A 22,390-nucleotide genomic window follows, 5' to 3' on the forward strand; every position below is an offset into this window, starting at 1 on the left:
GACAAGCCGAACCAACAGAGGTCTGCTGCATGACCTGACCGCGAGCCGCCCCGATCGAACAGCGGTGAGTGCTTGCGTTAGCAATGGCTACATCTTGCAGTTCTCGGCTGGCTCGCGCGTCGGGGACGCAGGGCCAGGGTGCCCGAGGACACGCAAGGCTCATGTGGTGTAATACCGCACAGTACTGTCAGTTACATATGCACGAAGGCCAGATCAGGTAGTAATGCGTGCTACTCTTGCGAGCTATGGCAGTTAACAAGGGTCGTTCCCTGTTATATTGGTCGTTGATTGTGTCCTGGACGTAGACCGGCAGCCTCGACCCATGCACGTAAGCCTTGCACTTTATCTGACCGACTTCTTTCCCCAACCCCGACATGTCTTCCCCCTGAAGACGACTTGAGTAATCAGATATTCTTGGCATACGCGGTTGCGCGGCTGGAAGGCCGGATGCGCCCCGGGACAAATGCACCCGTCTCGGGCGCGTGCGGATCAAGGATCCCAGCCGAGAAGCTTGCGTAGTACGTCTCTCCCTGCTCCGATGCACGTAATCAACCTCGGATAGGTCATTCGAGAATTTAAGTATTAAAGCCATGCACGCCTGGGAAGAAGACTCTCCCACCTCTACATGGCATCTGGTCTTCTGAACAACGACCTTTCTCCCAGTTACTTCTCACCTGCCTCGCCTCAGCTTGCCTGTTCACCAACGTTATGGAGTCTTCAAAGTCGAAGTTCGCACCAGATTATGGAGCGAAACTACGAGACGCAGTCCAAGCTTTCAACAAAGAAGGTTTATCATGGGAACCACTACAGGACTCAGGCCTCGGAGTCTCCAGTATACACGGGCTTTCATGGAAACCAAAATTCGCGCGGCCCATCCTCAAAAGCTTCATTGCCCGCACCCTCAAGTGCCCTGAAGAATATGCGCCGGTACTTATCAAAGTGGAAAAAGCAGCTGTAAGTACAATCCTCCCTCTCATATAGTTTTCGCTGATAAATCAAGACGCACTATGCCGCGAAGGAAAGATGGGACATTGAGAAACCCAAATCATCCATAATCTGGCTCCAGGATGGTTTAGTAATAATGCCGAAAGACCAAGTATGCTTCGTGTTCCCTTGCGGAGTTGATTCTCCGGATTCACTTTTGGTGTGTTCAAATGAAGAGAATTTCTCTCCGAAGGAGTCAATTACGATTTATCCGAAGCAATACATTTGGGTGGCTGGGGGTGCCTTGAGGTTTATTGCTGTTTGCTTCCGGGTGTTAAGAAGGGATTAGAGCATGAGGCAAAGATAATCCTCAGGTTCTCAAGAAACAGCTGGCCTTGGTGCTGGCCATTCGACTAGAAGGTTCTGATGCAGTACGGGTGGAGACAGCCACGACGAGATAGTCCTTAGCTTCATGTCATGGTTTTGCAGATGCATAGTGATTGCGCATTTCCCGATTGATATACTGGTGAGAGGCAACAAAAAGAGGACAATGGCAACAGGTAGCACTGTTGTGAGCACGCCATTGCCTGCAGTCGATGCTGCTTTTGGACTGCCATCGGCTGCAGGCCTTGGTGGGCGCCAGGCGTAACTGATGTCGACGTCCACAACTAAGGTGATCCGATCAAGTGAACATGCGAAACAGCATGGCCAGGCTGTCACTGTTGCATGCTTCAGGGCCACCTGACTTCCGTGTCTCTGCAGGGCGAATGCTGGGTTGAAGATGACCGCCGTTCCGCCACTCCCCACCGCCGTGCCCGGAACTCAATTGGCTTGGTCTCAGCATATCCGTGGTTACTGCTGGAGATGTGCTCTGCAGAATGAAGCTTGCTGCTGCCTTTGCTGCGTCTTGAGGAGCCACCCCGACCCTGGCTTATGCAGCGTGCGTAAAGGTGGGCACCGCTGTTGTCGGACCAACACTGAGACCATGGCGCAGCACGAAGAGACGCACGGCTCTTGTGGCGTACAAGTTTTATCGGTTCCTTATGCACGGAGATACACATCAGGAGAGTGATGCTTGTCCCCGGTGGGAGTCGGATCGGGCTAGAAGCAGACGTACACCCTGCAAGAGCGTAGCACTAAATGCACGATGCCGGAAATGCATCCCAGCCCGAGCCCTGTATACCTGGTGCACTACGGCCTGTTGCCGCGACTTTCGGCTTGATCTAGACCTGCTGGCAAGGTTATGGGAGCCTTGATGTGAGGGGACCCAGGCTGGTGCTGGTCTGACGGCCTACGACCAAGGTCTCAGCCCCCCCTCCCCCTTTCCTCGGCTCATGCGCAACGGTTCACAAGATTAACACAGGTCCATCTCCCTATTGGTGAATGATTGAATGCAGCCACCCGGGCTGCTCGCCTTCCGATCCCTGGCATGTGCGTGATCGACATGGGTCGTTGTCAGCTTTGAGCATGGCCAGTGTTGTCGAAGCGTTGGTGGGTGACGTCTTGGGCTAGAACCAGCATTGCGCCTCACCGTCATCTAGCAGGTGTGTCACACCGACTGCGTGCCACCTCACCCCCTCCTTAATCAGCCAGGCTTGCCGGTAATTCTACATATATCTGCAAGCAGCTTCCCTGGAGAACATGAAGGATAGTACTTCTCTTTGTCCGATCTCAGCGTCTGCCAAATCTCTCAGCAAACCCGGACCTTTCACAGTAACAATATGGAGACACTTTATACAATTATTTTACATCGCAAGGAGGGTTTGAACGAGCTCAAGGGCAACAGAGAACGTCAACAATCAGGTCAACTGGTCCCTGACAAAGACAAGATTGGAGCTCCGAAAGATATCGAGATCGCCATAGAAGACCCTGACGGTCAGGTTTTCGAGAAAGCATCACTCGTTTTCTCTGTGATTGAGGTTATTCCTCGTGATGGCGAACCGCTACATCGGAACTACGTCAGCAAAAATGGATTGCCTTCAACACATCCCCTCCCGAATTACACGATTGAAGATCCAAAGGCCGTCTTCGAGGCTCTCGTGGCCAGGTCGGAAACCCACGCACTCCCATGGGCGAAGTCCTCACATGGATCGTATCCCATGAAGATCTTTGTGAAGTTACATGAGGAGAAAGTAGCGTAAACCCCCACCCTATTCTAACGCCTCACGTTGACTCCTCGACTAGAGAACCAAGTACCACGACCGCTTGCCGCTCCTGGTGGAGTACGATTTTGGAACCCGTATGTATGATCTCTCTTTTCAGATACAGTCAACGTACTAACCATTTCAAGACTTCAAGACTGGGTCTGGATTCATTATCAGCGAAGAGAAGCTCGGGATCCAGCCCTTGCCGTGGGATGCAGAAAGACTTGCCGGCAAATGTCCCACACCTCGACTTGCTACGGGCGCAGTAGATAAAATCGAGGACGGCCGCATGGAGGAACTACTCAAGAAAGTTCGCGACCTCTTTTGGGAGATCCTTCTGGATCGTAGCGCGATGGGTCTATATCTCGCGAACCTCATAGTAGTTGGCTGGGCATACAGATCGGAAGTGGTACTGAAGGATAGGAACCGACGCGCACGCGAGAAAGGTCAAGAGGTAGGTTTATCAGACACATTCTCCCGCAACTTCGCTAACTGCGATAAAGGCAATCCCGAAGCAGTCATGGGTTGGCGCCATCGAGGAGAGTATGGAAGTGGCCATCAATTTATTGATGCTTAAGGCCAAGATGCAAAACATCACAAGAGCGGATATGATCAAAGACAAAGAGGTCGGCGAAGACCGTGTGATTGGACTCGAAAAGTGGGTGGGTGAGAAGGACTGGGCGGAGGACCACGCTTGGAAAGTTCCCTCTTGTGAAGAGATATGGGGGGGCCTTGTTCGTAAGGTTGCTTTGTGGGATCTGGACAGAAAGCATCCTCTCAACGGAATGTCTGTAGCAGTGATCCTCTTCAACAGTCGATTCACGTGGCTTACCTAGCTTCCATGATTACACCCACTGGCTCAGTCGAAACGCTCAGCATGCCTTCCACGGGCTGTTCCGACTGGAACTTCTTCAACAAGGCAAGCTCATAGTTTTCTCCTCAAGTATCGACCCCGTTCCTAGAATGCAACGTAAATCAACATTGTTGTCCTCGCTCAAAGCATGCAGCCACGCAACCGGGTCCACATACCATGAATTCTCTGCCAAAAAAGGTATCGAGAGATGCGCAAGGTGATGATTGTCATTGAGTTGTCAGCATGGCTGTGCAAGCTTTGCCAAAACACTTCGACTCGCCGGACTGCACATAAGAGCAAGGATTGCAGCTCGATGGCCTGGATGTGCCGCTGACATCTCCTCTCGGCGCAATACCTGCCTGTCTGAGGAACATCTTGCAGCTACGCCGCATCGCTGCCTCGTCACATGCGACCGGCCAGCATGATGCTCACAGCATGCAGCGAGCCGCCGGGTTGAAGGCGAACTGTCAAAGCGGCCGCACCAGTGCGGGTCAACTGGGGTTTAATCGCTATCTTCAGGTCTACACGGGCCGGCTCGATCTCGACAGGCTGCTCCCACAGGAGATTCTTCTTCGACGGAGCAAGGTTATTTCATAATCTCATCAAATATCCGCCCATTTCATAGAACGCAACGTCAATGAACAGTATGCCCTCGCTTCGAGCATGCAGCCGCACAGCCAGCTCCACGTCGCGTGAATGCTCTCTCGAAAACGCTGTTGGATCCTCCCTCCCAATCAAAAGATCCTCAGCCGGCTGACTGTTCGGCGACCCGTAGCAGCACCTTTGCACCCAATACGCTGAGCGCAACTTTCAAAGGAGTTGAAGTGAACCATTCCGTGTCTCTTCCACCCAATCAGCAACCTCCCGCACAGCACGCATCGGGTCATCTCTGTGTTGAATCAAAAATCCCTGAATCTGGGCGGGACTGAGCTGCCCCTCAGGGATCTTGGAGCCAAACTCCTTCGCCGCAATGCGAAGCTGGTCTTCATTAACCGTGTTGTCAGGGAAATCATGGCGGTGCTGGTTTCCTTGCGCCCCGGGCGATGCACGAGACATGGGCCCTTTCTCGTCTCTCTGAAACATGATTACGAACTGCTCTTGAGCTTGTGCGCATGTGGCTTTGTTGAACTTGATGTGAAGGTCCACCCTTCCTGGCCGAACCAGTGCTTGGTCCAGCTTCTCAGGAGCGTTCGTCGTCATGATGAGCACGCGGCCTTCCTGCGAGGCCACGCCGTCGATGGCATTGAGCAGGCCAGACAGTGATATGCCTTGCTTTCTTGACTTATACAGCCCGCCTTCAACACTCGGGGAATCCGATTTGTTGCCAGATCGACTGAGTCCAGCCGTATCAATGTCCTCAAGTAACACTATACAGCGCGGCGGCAGCTTCGAGAATAGCATATTCAAGTCTTCTTCAGTCAAGGAAGCGTCATTCAGCGAAAGAATGTGGATTGTCAAGCCGAAAACCCCAGCTAGGGCAAGGCAAAACGAAGTCTTTCCCGTTCCGGGTAGCCCAGAGAATAGATAGCCTCTCCGCAGAGGAATGCCGCGCTTTGCGTACCAACCCGGGGTCTTTGGGTGGAGGTAGTTGTTCATGTCCTTGAGGGTAAGCTCCTTCAGGGCGCTCTCGAGGATAACAGTCTTCATGTCGCGCACGGGTCGGGTGACCGCTGTGCGCCATGGGTCAGGACCAAAACGGCGATAGTGATCGGCTGCAGGCGTTCTGATGAGCGTGCCTCCCTTTTGGGCCGCCTTGAACTCGGACGATACGTGGTTGAGCAGCCTATCGAGACAGCCTCGATTACGCGACAGACATTTGATGGTAATGGTCCGTGTTTCACGTGGTCCCCCATCCCCGGATCCGGCGCCCTTTTGGGCGTGCACTAACGTGATTCGCTGCCAACCCCACCAGATCTCGTGGGTGCCAAAGTCGGGGCCCAAGCACACTTTCCCCTCGTAGTCATGGTTGGAAAAGTTTAAGTATTCGCTTGTCCCACTGAGGTTTGCGCCTGGCATGTCTTCATCCTCTCCGTCGTCTCTGGTCACGGTTTCCAACAAGGAGTGTGAAAAAGTCGAGTTTGAGCGGAGCCACTTCATCAAATGTGAGTACCTCTCTTCGTGGCTGGGTATGCAGATGCTCTGTGTGTGAAGCGCGGCATGGGGATATGCTTCCACATCATGTACGTGATGACCAGCATGACGAGCGTCTCTCTTGTGTCAAATCCGAGCCAGGCCGCGATGCTGGAGAGAGAACCGATGCTGGAGAGAGGACTGATGCCGAGGAGGCTCTGGAGCAGAGCATCGAGGCCATGCCCGATTCCTGCTTGTGACAGATTTTGTGTCGCATGGTGGCATTGCCCGTGAAGCTCCGTTGAAAGCTTGGAAGCAGTTGGCACCAGCAGAGAGCTGGCGGAGTCCATCCCGGGGCTTGTGAGACAAGAGATGCTTCGTGGTCGAGTCTGTGTATAGTGATTGGCATGAGCCTTCAGGGCCGTTGCGGTACGCTGTAAGTCCACGCCTGGCATGCGGAAAGTGACCAAGGTGCGAGAGAATACTTATAAAATGCTTGAGGCCACAAACAGAATGCCTCCCTTTTACTGCCCCGGTCTAGATGGCTTAGCCGGCCCAGGACCTCCTGATCCTATTGGATCGTCCCAGCCCCGGAATACTACGTGACATGCAGCCGAGCTCAGGTCGGGCACCGGCAAGGACGGCCGGTGAGGTGTTCGTCAAGGGTAAGGGTCGTACTGTGACAGCCTTGCCCTCTTGCATATCGGGTACCGGGCCCTTAAGGCCCTTTTCTCGGCAGTGAGACAAGGTCCATGCTCCCACTGAGGGGGCGCGTGCGTACGTCCTGTTGCGCCCATCAGGCCGTGCTTCTCTAGCCCACGAGGAAAGGTCTGGTCGACTTTCGACACTCCCGTTAGACAGGGCCACCTGCATGTCCTGAGATGCGGCATGTGGACACCTCTCTCGTGGCGATATTGTCTGCCAGGATCATGGCAAGGCTACGTAGTCTTAGGCTAGCCATCAAAACCTTGCTGCAGATGTGATTGACAAGGCTCTGGTGCCCCCCTTCCGAGGCTCACGTTGGGACGACCCTGGTCCTTGACCGAGTTGACTGCAAGGAACTTTTGGCAAGACCTGGCAGCGGTGATTCATTTCCAGAGCAAGCCAAAGACTTTGTCAAATTCTATTGGCACGCACAGAGAAAGCATTCCGTACTCCCAACGTGCAGCCTCTGGCCTAGAGCACTTCTCTGCGTGGTGCTTTCGCCCCGCAGCGGCAGACGTTGGCCCTGCGCCTCCCCGTAACCGGCTCGGCTCGAGCGAATAGCGGCGCTCTCTTGGCCTCTTGCTTCCAGCACCACTCCGCGGCTCTGTGCGTGCACCGTCAAGCCCTGCAGCGTCTCATTCAGAGTTATTCGTCGAATCAGGCGGACGCTCTCCACGAGGCCAGAGCTGCCGTGCTGCGAGATCGAGACAGTCGTCAGGCGCCACCCCCGAGTAGAACGATATGCGGGCGGCGAACCTTCCCATACAAACCCCCTTAGTCTCTTCTCCAGCAGCAGCCTTACATTGTCTTTTTATCAGCTCGGTGTCGCTGCGTGGACGCAAGATGGGAGGTAGAGAAGTCAGTCGGCTTCTTGCGGGCACTCGAAGTCGAATTAAACGTTCTCAGGTCAAAGCGATGAAATGCTTTGTCATGCGTGAGAGTACTCACAGGGTATCATCTCCTTAGCGTCTTATGTTCCCGCCTGACACGGCCAAGTTCATCCATGCTTGGACTGGGGTCTAAGTTCAGGTGACCCCGATCGATCCAAGCTACTGACGGGTGGCGGCTGCCACTACCATCTCAGCTAGTGCAAAGCAGACAGCGTTCACAATGTCGCGCCATGCCACTGAAGTCCTTGTCTCACACATTGGGAGGAGCATGTTCACCTGTTTGCCGCAAAGTCTGGTGCCTGGAGCAGTCAAAGGACACGCGCCTTCTAGTTTAAGGTTTTATAGTACAAGCGAAGCAGAGGGTCCCTGCATACTCGGAACGATGGTCATGGGCTGCGTACTGACCATGAGGCTTTTGCTACGTGCGGCGAAAACTGAAGCTGCCTCGTCAGCACCATCTCTCCAAGAACCTCGTCCCCTCATCGGTTTGCAGGAAACCGACAGACCAGAGCGCTGTATGAGCTTCAGCTTACTGGAACTCTCCAGCTGCGTGCAGTGAACTCTTCACCGGGTTGGATGCAAGGTCCCCCAGATCGTGAGATCTGCTCGTTGATGCACGATCTGCCAACCCAAGGACGGCCAAGTCTGATGCAGCTTATGCCAGAGCAAGAATAAGTCTTGGCCGGTCTTGGCCGACTGCTGCGCTACCATGCCACCCGCCTGTCAAAAGTGCCAACACGCTGAGTGGGTCCCAGCGAAAAGTCGTTCCACAGTGGTTCCCTCTAATTACCGGATCAGGAAGGAATGACAAGCCCAGATCATTCCTTCCTCATTCGGCGTAGGCCCCACTCTTCTGACGTCCTGGCACCTGGACACCTGGGACGTCGATGCGAACTGCTCCACTGGGCCTGTATTTATGGCATTGAGAAGAACCACTGTGCTTGTGCTGATAGCGGTGACCTGCGCGACAGCTGAGGTTTTGGTTTTTGCGCAGACGAAGCGGAGGCAGAACAGACGCTGCATGATACATGGGCAAGTGTCTTTTAGTGCTCGACAAGAAATCCGCGCTTGTTGCCTCGTGACATATTGTCATTGGCTCGTAGGAGCTCACTCATAATCGAAGATACACGGTCTGCGCAGCATGCATGAAGTTACCTACCATGCAGCCGCATGGGCAGGTCGTATGCATGCACCTGTGCACTGCTCTCGCAGAGTCAGAAGCGATTCGCAGTTGGTGAGGAGATGCAGAGATGTACGCAGTGTTGCAGATGGCTTCGAAATGATGCAAGCCCGAGAACATCGAGATGAAATGCCTTGTGTTTCTAGTGTCCGGTGGTGCTTTGCTAATCTATGGATATCGAGGCCAGGCAGGTCCCAGCAGCTCATCCACTCCGCGTAAGATCTCTTCCTGGGTCTGCACATAAACTTGTCTGTTAGTCTCTGTCGGCATACAGAAACAGCCAGGAGTATCTGCCATTAACTCGGACCTACCTTCGAGCTGTGAAAAATCCCCTGTGGCCTTTTCTTGGTTATTTCAGCCTTCTTGTCCACCCTATTGCTCTGGGGCTGGGAGGCGCTCTTGGGTGGGATCACGCCTGCCTCTGGGATGATCGGGTCTGCGCTCCAGAGGGGGCATTGGCATTGTTGGCTGCGGCGTGGCGCGAGAGAGCATCGATGAGAGTTCATTGTAAAGTTGCTGTACCACTCCGAACAGTTCAGACTGGGCATTGCGTTCGCACTCGGCGATCTCCTGAAGGCTTGACAAGTCATGTGGGAGGGTTCGGCAGCCCTCGTCGTCAGCCCGCAAAATCGTGAGTTGAGATGCTGGTAATGCCAGTGGAGGTTCTGGCAGGTTGATTGTCAACAACGATGGGTAGTCCGTGGTGCATGCAACACTAACACCGCTACACGATTGGGCCGATTTGATCCAGCTGGTGAGTTCTCTGGCATTCAGCCACAGCTCGGACACTCCCTGGGTGGTGCTGATTGTGATTTCACCGAAGTCGTGAAGAGGTTCTGGTCCAAAAAGGGACACCGAAAAGGTGAACAGCTCAATCCGTTTGGGAGGAAGAGGAATCTTGACTTGATAATGGGCCGGAAGTTTGGGAAACTCCTACTGTGGAGGTTGATGAAACTGATAGTGTGGCGGCTGATGGGAACCTCTCCACGACGAAGTACTCCCACGATGTAGCACGGCGAAGCTGGAAAGTTTTTGGCATCTGGATGAAGCAGCGTGAATACCAAGAATGTTGGCTCCGCCGGGGCAGTGCGATCTTGAGGATAATAATACATGCGGGGCGGCGATTGCAGAAGTGGTCGTGAATGGGAAAACTGCACAGCGGAGACGAGGCTTTGTCGTACATATATTGCTCTATTGTGAATGGTGCTCTGCCCTTGGGAGAGGCCGTCCTTTATTGGATCAACGAGCTTCATTGGCTGGCCCATATCACACAGCAAGGCCACCCCCATATCAGGGGCGCGGCGAGTGCAACCAAAGCAGATATGATCTGTCGAGCCTAGTGCCACTGCATCTGCCCGTGGAGGGTGGTCCTCAGACCACTGGGTGGCTGGGCTGTCGAGTCAAGGGTGATGCCGTGCTGCAGGCGGCAGGCATTGCTGCTGGTTCGCGCTTGTGGCAGGACTAGGGCGCAAGTACCTCAACGCCTTCCGTCAGCAGGCCCCGTCCTGGCGGTTGATGCTGAGAGCAGACAGAACAGGGGCCGGGGAAGCACACGGGCGTTTCCGAACATGCCCGGGTGGGGTTCAGTGCTTGGCGGTAAGAGCTTCGAACAGCGCAGCCTGCAAGGGCCTGGACGTTAGCCGCTTTTTATTTCCGCCCCACTCGTCCGCAATCCCTGTAGCTGAAAACAGAATGCAGGAGAACAGATAATGGAGCTGAGGGCGCGCAGTGCACCATCTGAGAGCCTCTTCATCAACTCCCGCCCGAGCTTCTCATGGAGGTGTACATGAGTCGGCATGAAATACCTTGCCACAATCTGGGCTGCTTCGGAAGGCACTGTTTCAATGGAGTCACAGACCCGGGATGCCGGCTCCTGGACGTCCGGCACCAACATCATGTTGTATGCGCAGAAGTCACGGCCTGCAACCGCCACTGTCACCTCTGCTGCGACCATGTAATCTTCGACGACCCCCTTGGCCTCAACTTCGACGATGTACCATTGCAAAGCCGCCAGTGATAGATTGCGAGCCCATATCATGGTGAGCTCCTCTTCGATATTGCAAGATCGCCATGCATGCTCAACAGTGTCTAGTTTCTGCTCCACCTTCGTGTCGATCGAGCTGTCGCTGACCAGAGCGCAGAGATGTCGAATGATCGAGTGTGTCTGTGACTGGATGATACGCGCGGCGAGCCGCCTTTTCTCAGCGTCGATCGCCAATCCGGTGTATCTTGATAGCTGTGCAAGCCGCGGACGGAAACGTTTATTGTGAGAGATTGCGTACTCGAGAGCATCCTGTCCTAGATGATCTCTTACATGGACATCCGCGCCAAGGTTAAGCAGCAGGTCCACTGTGTCTATCTCTTCGGACTGGATTGCGATGTGAAGTGCCGTTCCGTCACGGCCTAAAACGTTGACATCGACGTGGAAATCTCTGACAAGAGACTCGATCATATCTTCTCTCTGCTTGCGATCATCCAACATCATGGCATACTGAATGAGGAGTGTGCCTCTGGAGTACACCGATGGTAAGCTTGAACACTGTGCTAGGAAGCGGAGCACTCCTAGCTGCCCGACTTGTATAGCTCGAACCGCCAGCACCTCCTCGAGTGGGCAGGTGTTTGCCCCTTCGATAAGGCGGTGTTGGACTGCTGCCCACTGCCCACTGTCAATTGCATTATCCATCGGTGTTGCCAGGCTGCGATCCTCGACCACACAGTGGAACTCCTCGTCCAGATATTCCAAGAGTTCAATATCTCCATGTGCTGCTGCACAGATGCAGGACAATCGGAGGACATCACGGGAGGGGTGTCTGGTCAGGCGATACAGAGCAGCTTCGAATCGATGCCGTGAACCGCTCCGGGCTTCTGCCAAGAGGGTTCGTTCTGGGAAGTGTTGCTTCGATGCGGTCAGTTGCTTGCTGAGTTGCTCGATATATTTGTCCGCGTCCTCGAAGCGTCCGCGAAGGACTAAAGCTACGGCGCTAGCTTCGTTCCATTTGGCCGACATCGGAGAGCGGCTTTGTTGTAACGAACTCATCAAGTATTGAGCGCTTTGTTCGATATAATCGTCCTGCAATTCAGGCAGCCTGCCATAAACCCAGTCCAAAAGCTGTGTAATGCCTTCTTCATCGTCGACGGGAGTGTAGCCTTCAGGTAATTGTGTATAATATGGGTGTTGCATCTTGGCTGACCATGGATCGCGCGAAGGTAGATGAGAAGGATACGTGAGTCTCATGGCAGGTACTTGCTCGTAAGGACGAGAGTTCGGACCCCTATTTACGCTGTGAAAGCTAGAATCTGCCTAATTAAGCCATTAATGGCTCCATATATCGCGCCACATCAGGCCTATTCAATCTAGGGCGGATTGGCAACTGGTCCAATGAGGCTCGACAAGAAACGCAACGCGGCGGTCCTGGAGCTTCACGGCCTGAGGTTGGAAACGGAACCCACCCAAAATTCTGGCGGCCAGTATGTGCGTCCCCAGGCGGGACCAAAGGATTATGGAGGTGTGATGAGCTCAGAGAAGCCAAAAATAGAGGGGAAGTCCAGGTCGTATCGACAAGAAATAGTACAGTACCGAACATTCTATACACAGTCCTAAGCTACGACTTGGTTGGGATTGTAGAGCTCGTTGATACTTTGCGTGTATGGCTTCCGAATGCATTGGTGGGTAGGACATCGCGCGCAGACGCCAATATGCCTTTCCGCCGCGTCCATGCACCTTTCTTGCTTGCCAAGCTTATGCCGAAGGAATGCCGTGCGAGACTGTGCCTCTCCTCAACGAGACTGGGGAGTCTTTGTAGGTCGTCGGTAGGGCTTGTTATATGTAGCAGAATCCGAGCCCTTCAGATCAGGAAACAGAAACCTCATTACTTCATTCTGTTTTCAGCTGCGGGGATCGCGGACGAGTGGGGCTGAAATAAAAGGCGGCGTTCGTCCGGGCTCTGCAGCTCGAAGCTCTTACTGTCACACTCCTCTCTCACCATGCTCATGTTGCCAGTCGAGCTAGTCGTGGCTGTCCTCGAGGAGGTAGAAACGCCTATAGATATCGGTAATTTAAGACTAGTCTGCAAGCCCCTCGCCGCGATCGCCGGGCAACAGCATGCCAGACGTCTCTTCGTATCCCATTCAGTCTCCTCCTTACAACAGTTCTCCAGATTTGCGGACCGACATGTAGCCTTTGTTGGCTATACAAAGCACTTAACCATCAAGTGTAGCCAATGGTTAAGTAGCACCGAAATAGAAGCAGAAATACAGGCTACCTCACTCGACACGCCAGAGGGAATTGTCCGAGACGACATCTCGCCTATGCGAATTTGGGGCAACGATATACTCACTGAAGAGACGCGTATATCCTATATAGAAGATCTCGAGGCTATTTTAAACAGACTACCACACCTATCACGGATCACGCTTACTGACGACCTTCGACTTGAGGCGATATCTATGCCGGAGCATCTTAGCCATCGTGCATGGCTGCAGATGCTTCAAGGACGCTCGTTCGGTTCTACCGTTGTGAGGATCCTCGGGCTGCTTAACAATTTTGGATATATCTCGCATATACAGATCAGCGGCCGGATGAATCTACTCGATCTGAATTCAGCCCCGCCACTCCTCCTGGCTCATATGAGGAACTTTCACCTGGATTCTCCTTCTTTAGCTCTGTTAAGGAAAGTCGTGACCGGCAATCTGGAATGCCTAAGGCTTCAGAACTCGACTGTTGTTAACTCGGACGTTGAGTTCTTCGTTCGAACCCACCAGTCATTAAGAGAGGTCGCGCTTCAAAACCTCAGGATCATGGCGACGATGTGGTCACAATTTGAAGTACTAGTCTGTGGATCGAATGTTACGCTGCTCTGTAGCTAAGACTACTAGGATATATCTTTTGTCTTAGCCGTAAATACTCTCTGCTCTTCGAGGGCAACCTCAAACAGTGCCTTGTCCTCACATGTATACCAGTCATGGAACCCGTCTGCTAATGGGCACGGACTGCCTACTCGACGTCGCCTGCGACAGCAGCATAGCAAGTCCAATGATTCCTCAATCCGGTAGTAAGGCCTCGCAACGTCCCACAGACATTCTTTGGATCGTGCACAAAGACAGACGCCTGTCTCATTACATGGCCGGTGAGTCCAGCGAACCGACTTTTCTTGTGCAGGGTGCCGAGGCTCCCACCAGCAACACTCCACCACAGAATTGCGACAGGCTCTTGGCTGGCCGTTTCCATCTTCGAACAGGGATATCTGACAACGCGCTGTCAGGACTGATTGAATGTCAGAGGACTGTTCACGCTCGCCAGGAGCTAGTAGTGGAGAGTGGAGATGACTGTACCTGGACGTTGAAGCAGGAACCTTGCAAGATCTCCAGATACCGCACAACTGAAGGACCACCCCGCCCAATACTTCCACCGCTCGTGATTATCCCAACGGAACTGCTCGATCCAGTACGTCTCCTCGAACAGAAGATATCGGCAATATTCCCGGAAGAAGCACGGCTGACTGGCCCAGTCGAGGATATTCTCGGCACTGCACAGGCGGAGAATCCCAGTCCACAGCTCCGCGGGGAGGCGACGAGCGGCCATAATGTGGCTGATTGTGACAACAATACGCTGTAGCAGATGGGGTAGGTGCCACCCAGCCTTTATAAGTAAGGTGCAAGCACATTCCTAGCACAATGTTGGCGCTTGCAAACCAACCATTATGACGACCCATAAGGATTCGTGAGCCTCTAGCCAACCAAGTACATGTTGCATGCATCTGACTCTTACTGTGTGCACGGAAAGCTTTCGCGGCGATAACCCTGGTCAGGTGGTGTGCTTCAAGGAGTTGCAGCACCAGGCGAACACCGTGCGCGCCACAGGGCACCATGCAGGATGAGATGCTTGAAGGAACCTACGACTGGTAGCATGCACGAGGAGGCCCCTGCACGATGAGAATACTTCATGATACGGTAGTTATCCCGCCTGATAGCCATACCTCAGACTGGGGGCAGAGACCATTGCCCCAGAAGTGGCTCCTTTCTGGTACTTCCGCTCTTGACCACGTTGGAAACTTTTGAGTGTGCTGGCCTGGTCATTGCTATTCTTGCGAGGCTGGTAGCCACTAGTCTCTCATAGGCAAATCGAGCCAGACTTCGGTGAAATTGGCCCTTGCCGCGATAGCCGAAGGGCCTAGAAGGACACTGTTCGGACTATTATGTCAATCGCTGCGTATCTCCACAGATTGAACTGGTGGAGTCAGCGCAAAAATTATGTAAGTGCAAGGCCCCTGCATTGTCCTCTTGTACGGTGCTTGAGAGTATGGCCATGGCACAGCTAGTGCTTGATTCACTAGTTCATCAATGCCTCTCTGCTTCCATTTCTTTAAGCTTGTTCTCCTTGTTCTGCATTTCACAGAATGCTACAGTACCAATCTTACACCAATTTGAGCGTTGCGCATATCGCACAGATACTGCCGGAGGTCTCCGGGCACGGCATGTTCGGTTTTGGCGGACCTCGGGTTTTCTCATGCGCAAGGGCAACCCTGTATGTGACCAGGTTCTCCCGCCACCGGTCATGGAACAAGGCCACTTCTGGCTGCTTCACTCCCATACTAGCGTGCACAACCAACATGTTAGACCCAACATTTGCTTGCATGATCATGACAATTATCGCGATAGCGAAAAAGGCCAGATTGAGAGGTCGACTGAGTTGATGCATTGCATATAAATTTGATCGCCCGTCCAAGAGTGTTTGAAAGGGACCTGGCAGCACAGAAGCATTGGAGGGCCTGAGGAACACTGCCAGATTTCCTTCGTTACTCCACATCGGTGCCCAGACCATGGGTGCCCCGCACCAAGCGATGCAACCCTTTCAGCAGCCCCAGGCAAATCCCCAGTTCCAACAGATGCCGATGCAAAACCCACCGTTGTTCCAGCAATCCCAGTCGCAGCAACCGCTGCACGCTCAGCCGCCACAGCACGCTCAGCAGCTACAGCAGCCGCACGCTCAGCAGCTGCAGCACGCTCAGGTGTCGCCGCAGTCGCAGCCGTTACAACACTCTGAACAACCGCAGCCCTCTCAGTCCTCCCAGTCCTCTCAGCAGCCGCAGCTGTACCAGCAGCCTCAGCAGCCGCAGCTGTATACATGCTGGCGATGTCTTTGGACTAAGAAATGCAGGAACGTGGGCAAATGTGCCACAGCTGGAAGTACCTAAGCAGCCTGGAAATTTCCAGGTGAGTACTCCTCCCGTCTCCATATGTTGGGCGTCTGGCATCACAATAATCCACCGATCGGCATGGATGGCACCCGCATCTCCACGGAGGGAGCAGTGATCAACTAAACACAACGGTGAACCTGCCGGCCGGGACACACAGAGCCAAACTTAACCTTCGAGATGCAGCACCATGACCTCACCCCCATGGCAAGAGCCTTGAAATGGGGGGGTCGTGGCTGACGTGTTGTGTCGTCGAAGCATCGTCAACCCCTGGCACATGCGACCACGCCAGTGGCAAAGACGGACGCGAGACTATCTTCTCCCTCTACCGATCACCCTTAGGCAAGCCATAGTGGTGGCCTGAAGATGGCACACCCTGATCACCCTGTTGCCATACCATTCCTCGCCCCTAACTCACGGCTTTGGTCTGCTCCGGACATTTCGATTTTGCACCATCCCATCAGTGTTCCCATTCCAACTCTAGACGAACCTCTCTTTTTCTCGTCCGAGCTCTGCTCCTTCAAGTCACTGTTTGCATTGGACCATCTTGGCTTGTTAAACTTCTTGCCGGTTCCCTCAGCATCTCTCCAACTTTGACTCCGACTCCCCGTGCAAGGGGATAGGTCCTACCTTACACGTTTCTAGTACAATGGAACTACCATTTGCTCCTTTCGTCGAGGCTGAGGATGGCTATTTTAAATATTCGTGTGATATTCTAACTTGACCGGCTTTCGAAGCCCTGGAACTATCACTATCCACTTGATCTTTTGTTGATAAGGCCCCAGACCCTGCATCCGTCGTGGGCATCCACACCAGAACATTACCGTAATTGCTCTTCCTCCGGGGAATCCAAGCGGCATCGACTTTAGATGCCGAGTTGGCGCTGACCTGACCGCTGCCCGGGTATTGGACAACGATTTTGTTGTCCGTTGTTGGATGTGGTCATTCGTGGCCCATCCTAGCTTCGGGGCAAGATCAACCCAGCAAGCCAATGCTCCCGATGGTGACACCGTGCTCTCACCCGGGACTCAAAAAGGGCCACTATTACGATAGCAGTCAGTCTATTGACGGTGCATGGCCTCGGACAGAACTTGAAGGGGAAATTATCCCCTCTATTCGACAGGTGAGCATACCGTCGCCCTTCATCGCCGACTCCCTCCCCTTCTTTTCCTGAGAGAAGTCATGCTTACTCCATATCCAGGTCTTTCCGGAGATTCACTTTCGAGGGCAGGATGACCCCTCGAGGAGAGCGTCTACGACGTCTTCTCCCACAGCAGCTAATTCTGCTGCCGCAACGACTTTCGAGTGCTCTCGCTCCCGAAACTCGAACAAACGTCAGAAGCCACGGCTTTACGAGACGACACATCCAGCGCTTCCTTAGCGGCAGCCTTTGTCAACGCCTTCTGGGCCTTCCCTCGAGGGTGGCGCACCGCGAACGAGTCCACAGGTTACGCAGGCTCGGCTGGTTCCTATATTGCCGTCAGGGCTCATGGAAGCACATGATCGCCAGGACGTGTGTCCCGTTGCACCCGGCCAGGTGCAAATGGCTGCTTCCGACCTAGACCATATGCACCACGACAGAATGATGTCAACTAAAGACTTCCAACTGACGCGGCCAGCATCTTTATGTTCTACCAAACTGCTGGTTGAATCGGCGCCGTCGTACGTGGTAAAGGAGGGACATCCGCACAGATACGAGCATCCCACTCGAGCTCAGTCCTCGTCTCTGGGGTCTACTCAGCGCCTCGACCTTAGTAAGGGCAAGTCACGGTCTATAGGCCCTAGGATTGCCCAGGAGCATGAATCGGGTTCGGGTGGAAGCAATAGAAGTAGCTAAACCATTGAGAAGGCACGAAGAGAGTCACCAAGGTGAATTCGCCGCAACTGGAGCGCAAGAGAGCCAACGACAGGAAGGTCCAACGAGCTAGGCGGACGAAGACAAAGGAACACATCGGGAGACTCGAGCGAGAGATTGCGGTGCTCAAGGGCAAGGGCAACCGCGAGAGGATCGTCCAGGAGCTCCTGCGGAAGAACCGGGCCTTGGAAGACGAACTATTTCGGTGCAAGGAAACTATGAGACAGGCATTAAGGCCTCCTAGCCCGGCTCAGGGAACGAGTTTCCCGCCGTGACGGGCGGTGTTCATCGACAGTCCCAATGTACGATATCCTACGTTCTGCGAGCGCCGTGGCATGTTCATTGCTATTTACCACGCCTTCTGGCCATCCATGCATCGTCTCTTTCTTTTATCCTCTTCTGTTGAACTACATCTGTACCAACCACGGGCGCTGCCTACATTCTTGTTGCTCGGGCTTAATAATCCATCCCCGTCGCCTCCACTGCCGCGACCTTTGCTGACCACCCAAGGCTGATGCCTGTTTGCTGTACTCATTCTTTAATGACGCCGAGAACCCTGAGCGGCCGTTTAGTTGTGCGTCGGCGTGTCACCCTCGACCTTGAACTCCGGTTCGGACCATCTCCGTTGTGCCGAGCTACCAAATTAGCAGGCTCGCTGTTCGTCTTGTGTGACTGTGACAAAGCGGTGTGGACATTCACGTCGTCGGCGATATGCACTCGGATAAGGTGCAGAGGACTGGAGAGCACATTCCAGAGGATTGCCAGGCACCCGCCATGGTCCGGTGTTGTCACGTCCGGCGGCGTGTACCGGATGCTGACTCGGAAGGCGTTTGTGGAAGGGGGAACGGCGACTAGGCTTGATAAGCGGGGCAATAGGCCCTTGTTGTTCGTCTTTGGGCAGTCCAGGAACACCACAATGACTCGCGCTGGGTGTTCCACAAGCAAGGTCTCCAGCTCCCCAAGGGCAGCGTCTCCAAGAGGATTATCCCCGATTCGCCGAAACCCCCGTAGGATTGCCTGAAGCAAACCCAGCCGGCGCACTTTGCGCGTCCCAGGACAAGATGTAGTAAAGATAGGATCGAAGGCCGCAGCAAGGTACACAGCGTCGATAGGAGAAGTTGCCGATGACACGATGACGGAGCCGCCTTGAGGCAGGCGCCAGGATGGCTGTTGGGCTACCGAGCCACGTCTAACGCCATCGATTTGTAGGTCCGTCCACCACGTGCCGGAGATACCCATCAGTATGAATAAAGCAAGCTTCTTAACAACGGACCCACTTGGGAACCATTGCAGTAGTATCCCGTAGGCGGCGATGGTAATGAAGATGAGGGGCAAGCGGGTAACAAGGAGAAGGACTTGCAAGATGAGTGAGAAGACGGAGGAAAAGAAGTTGACCGCGAATAGTGAAAGGACCAGGCAGGCCGAGAACATGCCCTGCTCAATAATGTTGTTGGAAACCAAAGCTGGCCTGACGGCCATATTGGGACGATGTTGTTACGGATATTGTAGGATCAGGCCCTGATGTGTGAGCATGGATGAAGCGCTCGGGCTCCTTTTCTGTCTCGACAGGTATCTGAAGGCACTAGGTTCACTAAAGACGTTGCCGTGGAGCGACTCTTGATGCATGTGCAGGTTACCCCGCCAGAGGTACAGTAATGACATGATCATCCACGGATCACTTCCACGAAGGTTTTGGCCCGGCAATGGAGGTTGGTTCGCAAGGTGGCTGGCTGGCCCATGAAACTTCCCGTGTGCATGCGGCTCAATTTGACCCACATCGGGGAGGATAATCCAGTCCATGGGACCAAGGCCGGCATTAGGCGAAACTCCAAGCCCTAAGACCAAAGTGAATTAGCGACAGGAGGGCTGAAAATGCCAGCTGGGTCGGGCTCGATCGTGCCGACAGCTCGGAGCGGCGGGGTTGGCGGGGACTAGGATGCGATGCATCAGTCGGGTAGGGGTCAAACGGTAGGACCACAATGGAGAGACAAATGGGTGGTTCAGCAGCAGTGGAGAAAACGCCATGTCACAAACTCGTAGTTGCAAACACGCCCGCTTCACAACGTGGTGAGCATGCCGCTCTAGGCAGGTTTCTTTTGCCCTCAACGTTTACGATGCTCCTTAAGAGAGCGTAGATCGCTGCCTGCCCCGTGTCAACAGCGTGGTGGGTTTCTCGGACCAAGACGACTTGTACAGTCGACGGTCAATTCCCATACAGTGTACTAGCCAGTGTCACCTGGCTGATTCGTATCGGAGTAACCTTATCCTGAAATGGCGACTTGCAGCCCGCTCTCGCCCCGGGGCGCGGGGGTAGGGTTTGCAACGGTAAATGGAGCTTAGCCGTAGTGTCAGTACTGTCCTGTTCCTAGCTCGTATTAAAGCTGGCCGGTGGACTGCTACGCAAGTAAAGAGCTTCTGCCGGGGCAGATTCTAGGTACCGAGAGAGCGAGGAACAGAGCAATCGACCGGACAGGACTTGAAAAAGGACGCTGCCGCTTCATCTTCTGCCTCTTGCATGACACGACTCATAGTCCCGCCCCTTTCCCCGTCCACCCCCATATCGCTTTCAACCGGGCTCGAGATAAGTGTCAAGATGTGTGGGTTGTAGAGAGTTGAAATTGGTCCTTAACTACTGCCTAAGTCAAGGGGACGAGTTATATACACAAAACAATGGTGCCCATGTGGGTCGGGACGCCTCCTCGGCTGGGGCGGAGTATCGTTTGACAATAAGGACTGGCATTGCAATGCGCGTGGCTTTATCGCTTGTCATCTCCCGCTCTTGCGCCGTCTCTTGTTTTATTACAACATAATCCCTAAATACCAGACCACCGCTTTCTTCGATTACCCATCCTTGGGACGGAACCCAGGCCACCCATTCATCAACCATCGATAAACGTATCTATTATCACCACTACCACACTCGCCATTATACCCAACGAACCACCCCCAAGGTCTCCCCGACGGACGGCCGCCCCCTCGTTTCCTGTCAACTCGGCCTTCCCCCGGTCGAACCTGAGATCTCGGACTCGAATCCGCCTCTGCAATCCTCGTCCCCTGACGACGCAATATACGCAGCCAGAGGGATCCCGCACCCATCCAGACCGCGTCCCCCATCTCTTCCGCCGCGCGGCTACTCTCACTGGGACACCATGGCCAGCCAAAGCCCTCAAAACGTCATCCGCAGGTACGCACCCACCTGTTTGCCCCTCCACGTCTCGACGATCCCTCCTCAGGGGTCCTCCGCCGAACTCGATTCATCACATGATCCCCCCCCCCCCAACCAAACCAAAAAAAAAAAAAGAAAAAGGGATACTGACTTCTAATTCCTTCAGGAAACTGGTCATCATCGGCGACGGTGCTTGCGGCAAAACATCTCTGCTGAGCGTCTTTACGCTCGGCTACTTCCCATCAGTCAGGCCCCCGAGCCTGCCGCGAAGCATATCAAGCTAACCACCACGACCCTCCGCAGCATTACGTATGTCCTCCCCGAACCCTCGACCGTCCGCCCGCCGACCATCCGCTCTCATCCCGCAGATCCCGACAGTCTTCGAGAACTATGTCACAGATTGTAGAGTAGACGGTAAGTCCGTTCAGTTGGCGTTATGGGATACCGCTGGACAAGAAGACTACGACAGATTGCGGCCGCTGGCATATTCTAGGGCTCATGTCATCCTCGTCGGCTTCTCGCTTGATACTCCAGATTCCCTTGACAACGTCAAGCACAAGGTACGGCCCCTGGTCCCTTCGATATCCCACGCATCCGCCTGGGGGGATATGGTCAAAGGTTCGCTGATACACCCCGCCCGCCCCCAGTGGATCGAGGAAGCCTCCCGCCTCCGCCCTAACGTCCCCATCATCCTCGTCGGCCTGAAGAAGGATCTCCGGGAAGACCCCCTCGCCATAGAGGAGATGCGCAAGAAGTCGCTGCGCTTCGTCACGCCGCAAGAGGGAGATGCCGTCGCTAAGGAGATAGGAGCCCGCAAGTACCTCGAGTGCTCGAGCCTGAGCGGCGAGGGCGTCGACAATGTCTTCGAGGCCGCCACACGCTCCGCTTTGCTCACCTTTGAGAGCGGCGAGAGCTGCGGCTGCTGCGTCATACTGTGAGCCAGGGCCGCCGCCACCCGCCCGCCCACTCACATATCTTTATAATTCAACAATCGAGCGTCTCATGCCAGTTCCGCCCTTGGCTCTGCGAAATGTGATGAACGATGCCGGGCTTCAACGGTTGCAGCAACACCCGAACCCACCACGTCGGATCCTTCGCCGCACAAAGAGCGGCGTCCGACCATTACTGTCAGGTAAGTCGGCATCGATTTTGCTCGTTTCCAGCAGCAACTTCACGACAGGCTCATGGCCATTAGCCGAGACCTACGATAGGGGCGACCAACCATCCTTATCCTTCGAGAACTGTTTCAGATGAGACTGTAATCCCTCCCTTGCAGCAGGCTTGAGGTCAATGAGACCATATTCGCGAGACGATTTTGCGTATTTGGTCCTGCTTGTACGTAGGGACGGGTAAATCAAGGGTAAGATAATATTTCCACGTCTTACGGACTAGATGCATCATACATGAGGC

The 22,390-nt window shown here is 54.1% G+C and overlaps 6 protein-coding genes across 6 annotated transcripts; 4 read left to right on the top strand and 2 right to left on the bottom strand.

The window, feature by feature from the left end:
* Positions 1-2,280: 2,280 nt before the first annotated feature.
* Positions 2,281-3,999, top strand: B0I36DRAFT_434656 (uncharacterized protein; the record flags this gene model as incomplete). The annotated part of the gene is made up of 5 exons (XM_046162722.1): positions 2,281-3,056; positions 3,109-3,163; positions 3,215-3,522; positions 3,572-3,806; positions 3,905-3,999. The coding sequence occupies exons 1-5, from the start codon at positions 2,646-2,648 to the stop codon at positions 3,997-3,999; spliced, it is 1,104 nt and encodes a 367-aa protein (XP_046008749.1). The 5' UTR covers positions 2,281-2,645.
* A 732-nt stretch (positions 4,000-4,731) lies between these two features.
* Positions 4,732-5,568, bottom strand: B0I36DRAFT_376841 (mitochondrial chaperone BCS1; the record flags this gene model as incomplete). The annotated part of the gene is made up of 1 exon (XM_046160497.1): positions 4,732-5,568. The coding sequence occupies one exon, from the start codon at positions 5,566-5,568 to the stop codon at positions 4,732-4,734; it is 837 nt and encodes a 278-aa protein (XP_046008750.1).
* Positions 5,569-13,031: 7,463 nt separating this feature from the next.
* Positions 13,032-13,741, top strand: B0I36DRAFT_332669 (uncharacterized protein; the record flags this gene model as incomplete). The annotated part of the gene is made up of 1 exon (XM_046155148.1): positions 13,032-13,741. A coding segment is annotated over one exon (516 nt), but the record flags the coding sequence as incomplete, so codon positions are not given.
* B0I36DRAFT_353351 (uncharacterized protein) lies at positions 13,715-14,804 on the top strand (the record flags this gene model as incomplete). The annotated part of the gene is made up of 2 exons (XM_046157198.1): positions 13,715-14,209; positions 14,736-14,804. 2 exons carry the CDS (start codon positions 13,715-13,717, stop codon positions 14,802-14,804), a joined length of 564 nt encoding a protein of 187 aa, XP_046008752.1.
* Positions 14,805-17,620: 2,816 nt separating this feature from the next.
* On the bottom strand, positions 17,621-19,782 carry B0I36DRAFT_434659 (uncharacterized protein). The gene is made up of 2 exons (XM_046162723.1): positions 18,454-19,782; positions 17,621-18,011 (listed from the first exon to the last, which is right to left on the bottom strand). Exons 1-2 carry the CDS (start codon positions 19,291-19,293, stop codon positions 17,793-17,795), a joined length of 1,059 nt encoding a protein of 352 aa, XP_046008753.1. The 5' UTR covers positions 19,294-19,782; the 3' UTR covers positions 17,621-17,792.
* An 853-nt stretch (positions 19,783-20,635) lies between these two features.
* B0I36DRAFT_424725 (ras-related GTPase, Rho2 subfamily) lies at positions 20,636-21,918 on the top strand (the record flags this gene model as incomplete). Its single annotated transcript, XM_046162294.1, has 5 exons — positions 20,636-20,998; positions 21,147-21,225; positions 21,284-21,289; positions 21,349-21,540; positions 21,628-21,918. The coding sequence occupies exons 1-5, from the start codon at positions 20,964-20,966 to the stop codon at positions 21,916-21,918; spliced, it is 603 nt and encodes a 200-aa protein (XP_046008754.1). The 5' UTR covers positions 20,636-20,963.
* Between the last annotated feature and the right edge of the window lie 472 nt (positions 21,919-22,390).

This window comes from Microdochium trichocladiopsis (assembly GCF_020744255.1).
Source record: "Microdochium trichocladiopsis strain MPI-CAGE-CH-0230 chromosome Unknown B0I36scaffold_9, whole genome shotgun sequence".
Taxonomy (NCBI): domain Eukaryota; kingdom Fungi; phylum Ascomycota; class Sordariomycetes; order Xylariales; family Microdochiaceae; genus Microdochium; species Microdochium trichocladiopsis.

Bases quoted from the DNA above. Each gene is read 5' to 3' on its own strand.
- B0I36DRAFT_434659 (XM_046162723.1), bottom strand. From the start codon at position 19,293: ATGGCCGTCAGGCCAGCTTTGGTTTCCAACAACATTATTGAGCAGGGC. The intron at 18,012-18,453 runs GTAGCTCGGCAC...GCACCGAAATAG, and splicing joins ACAGCGAGCCTGCTAATTTG to TTCGTCTTCCAAGGCCCGGT.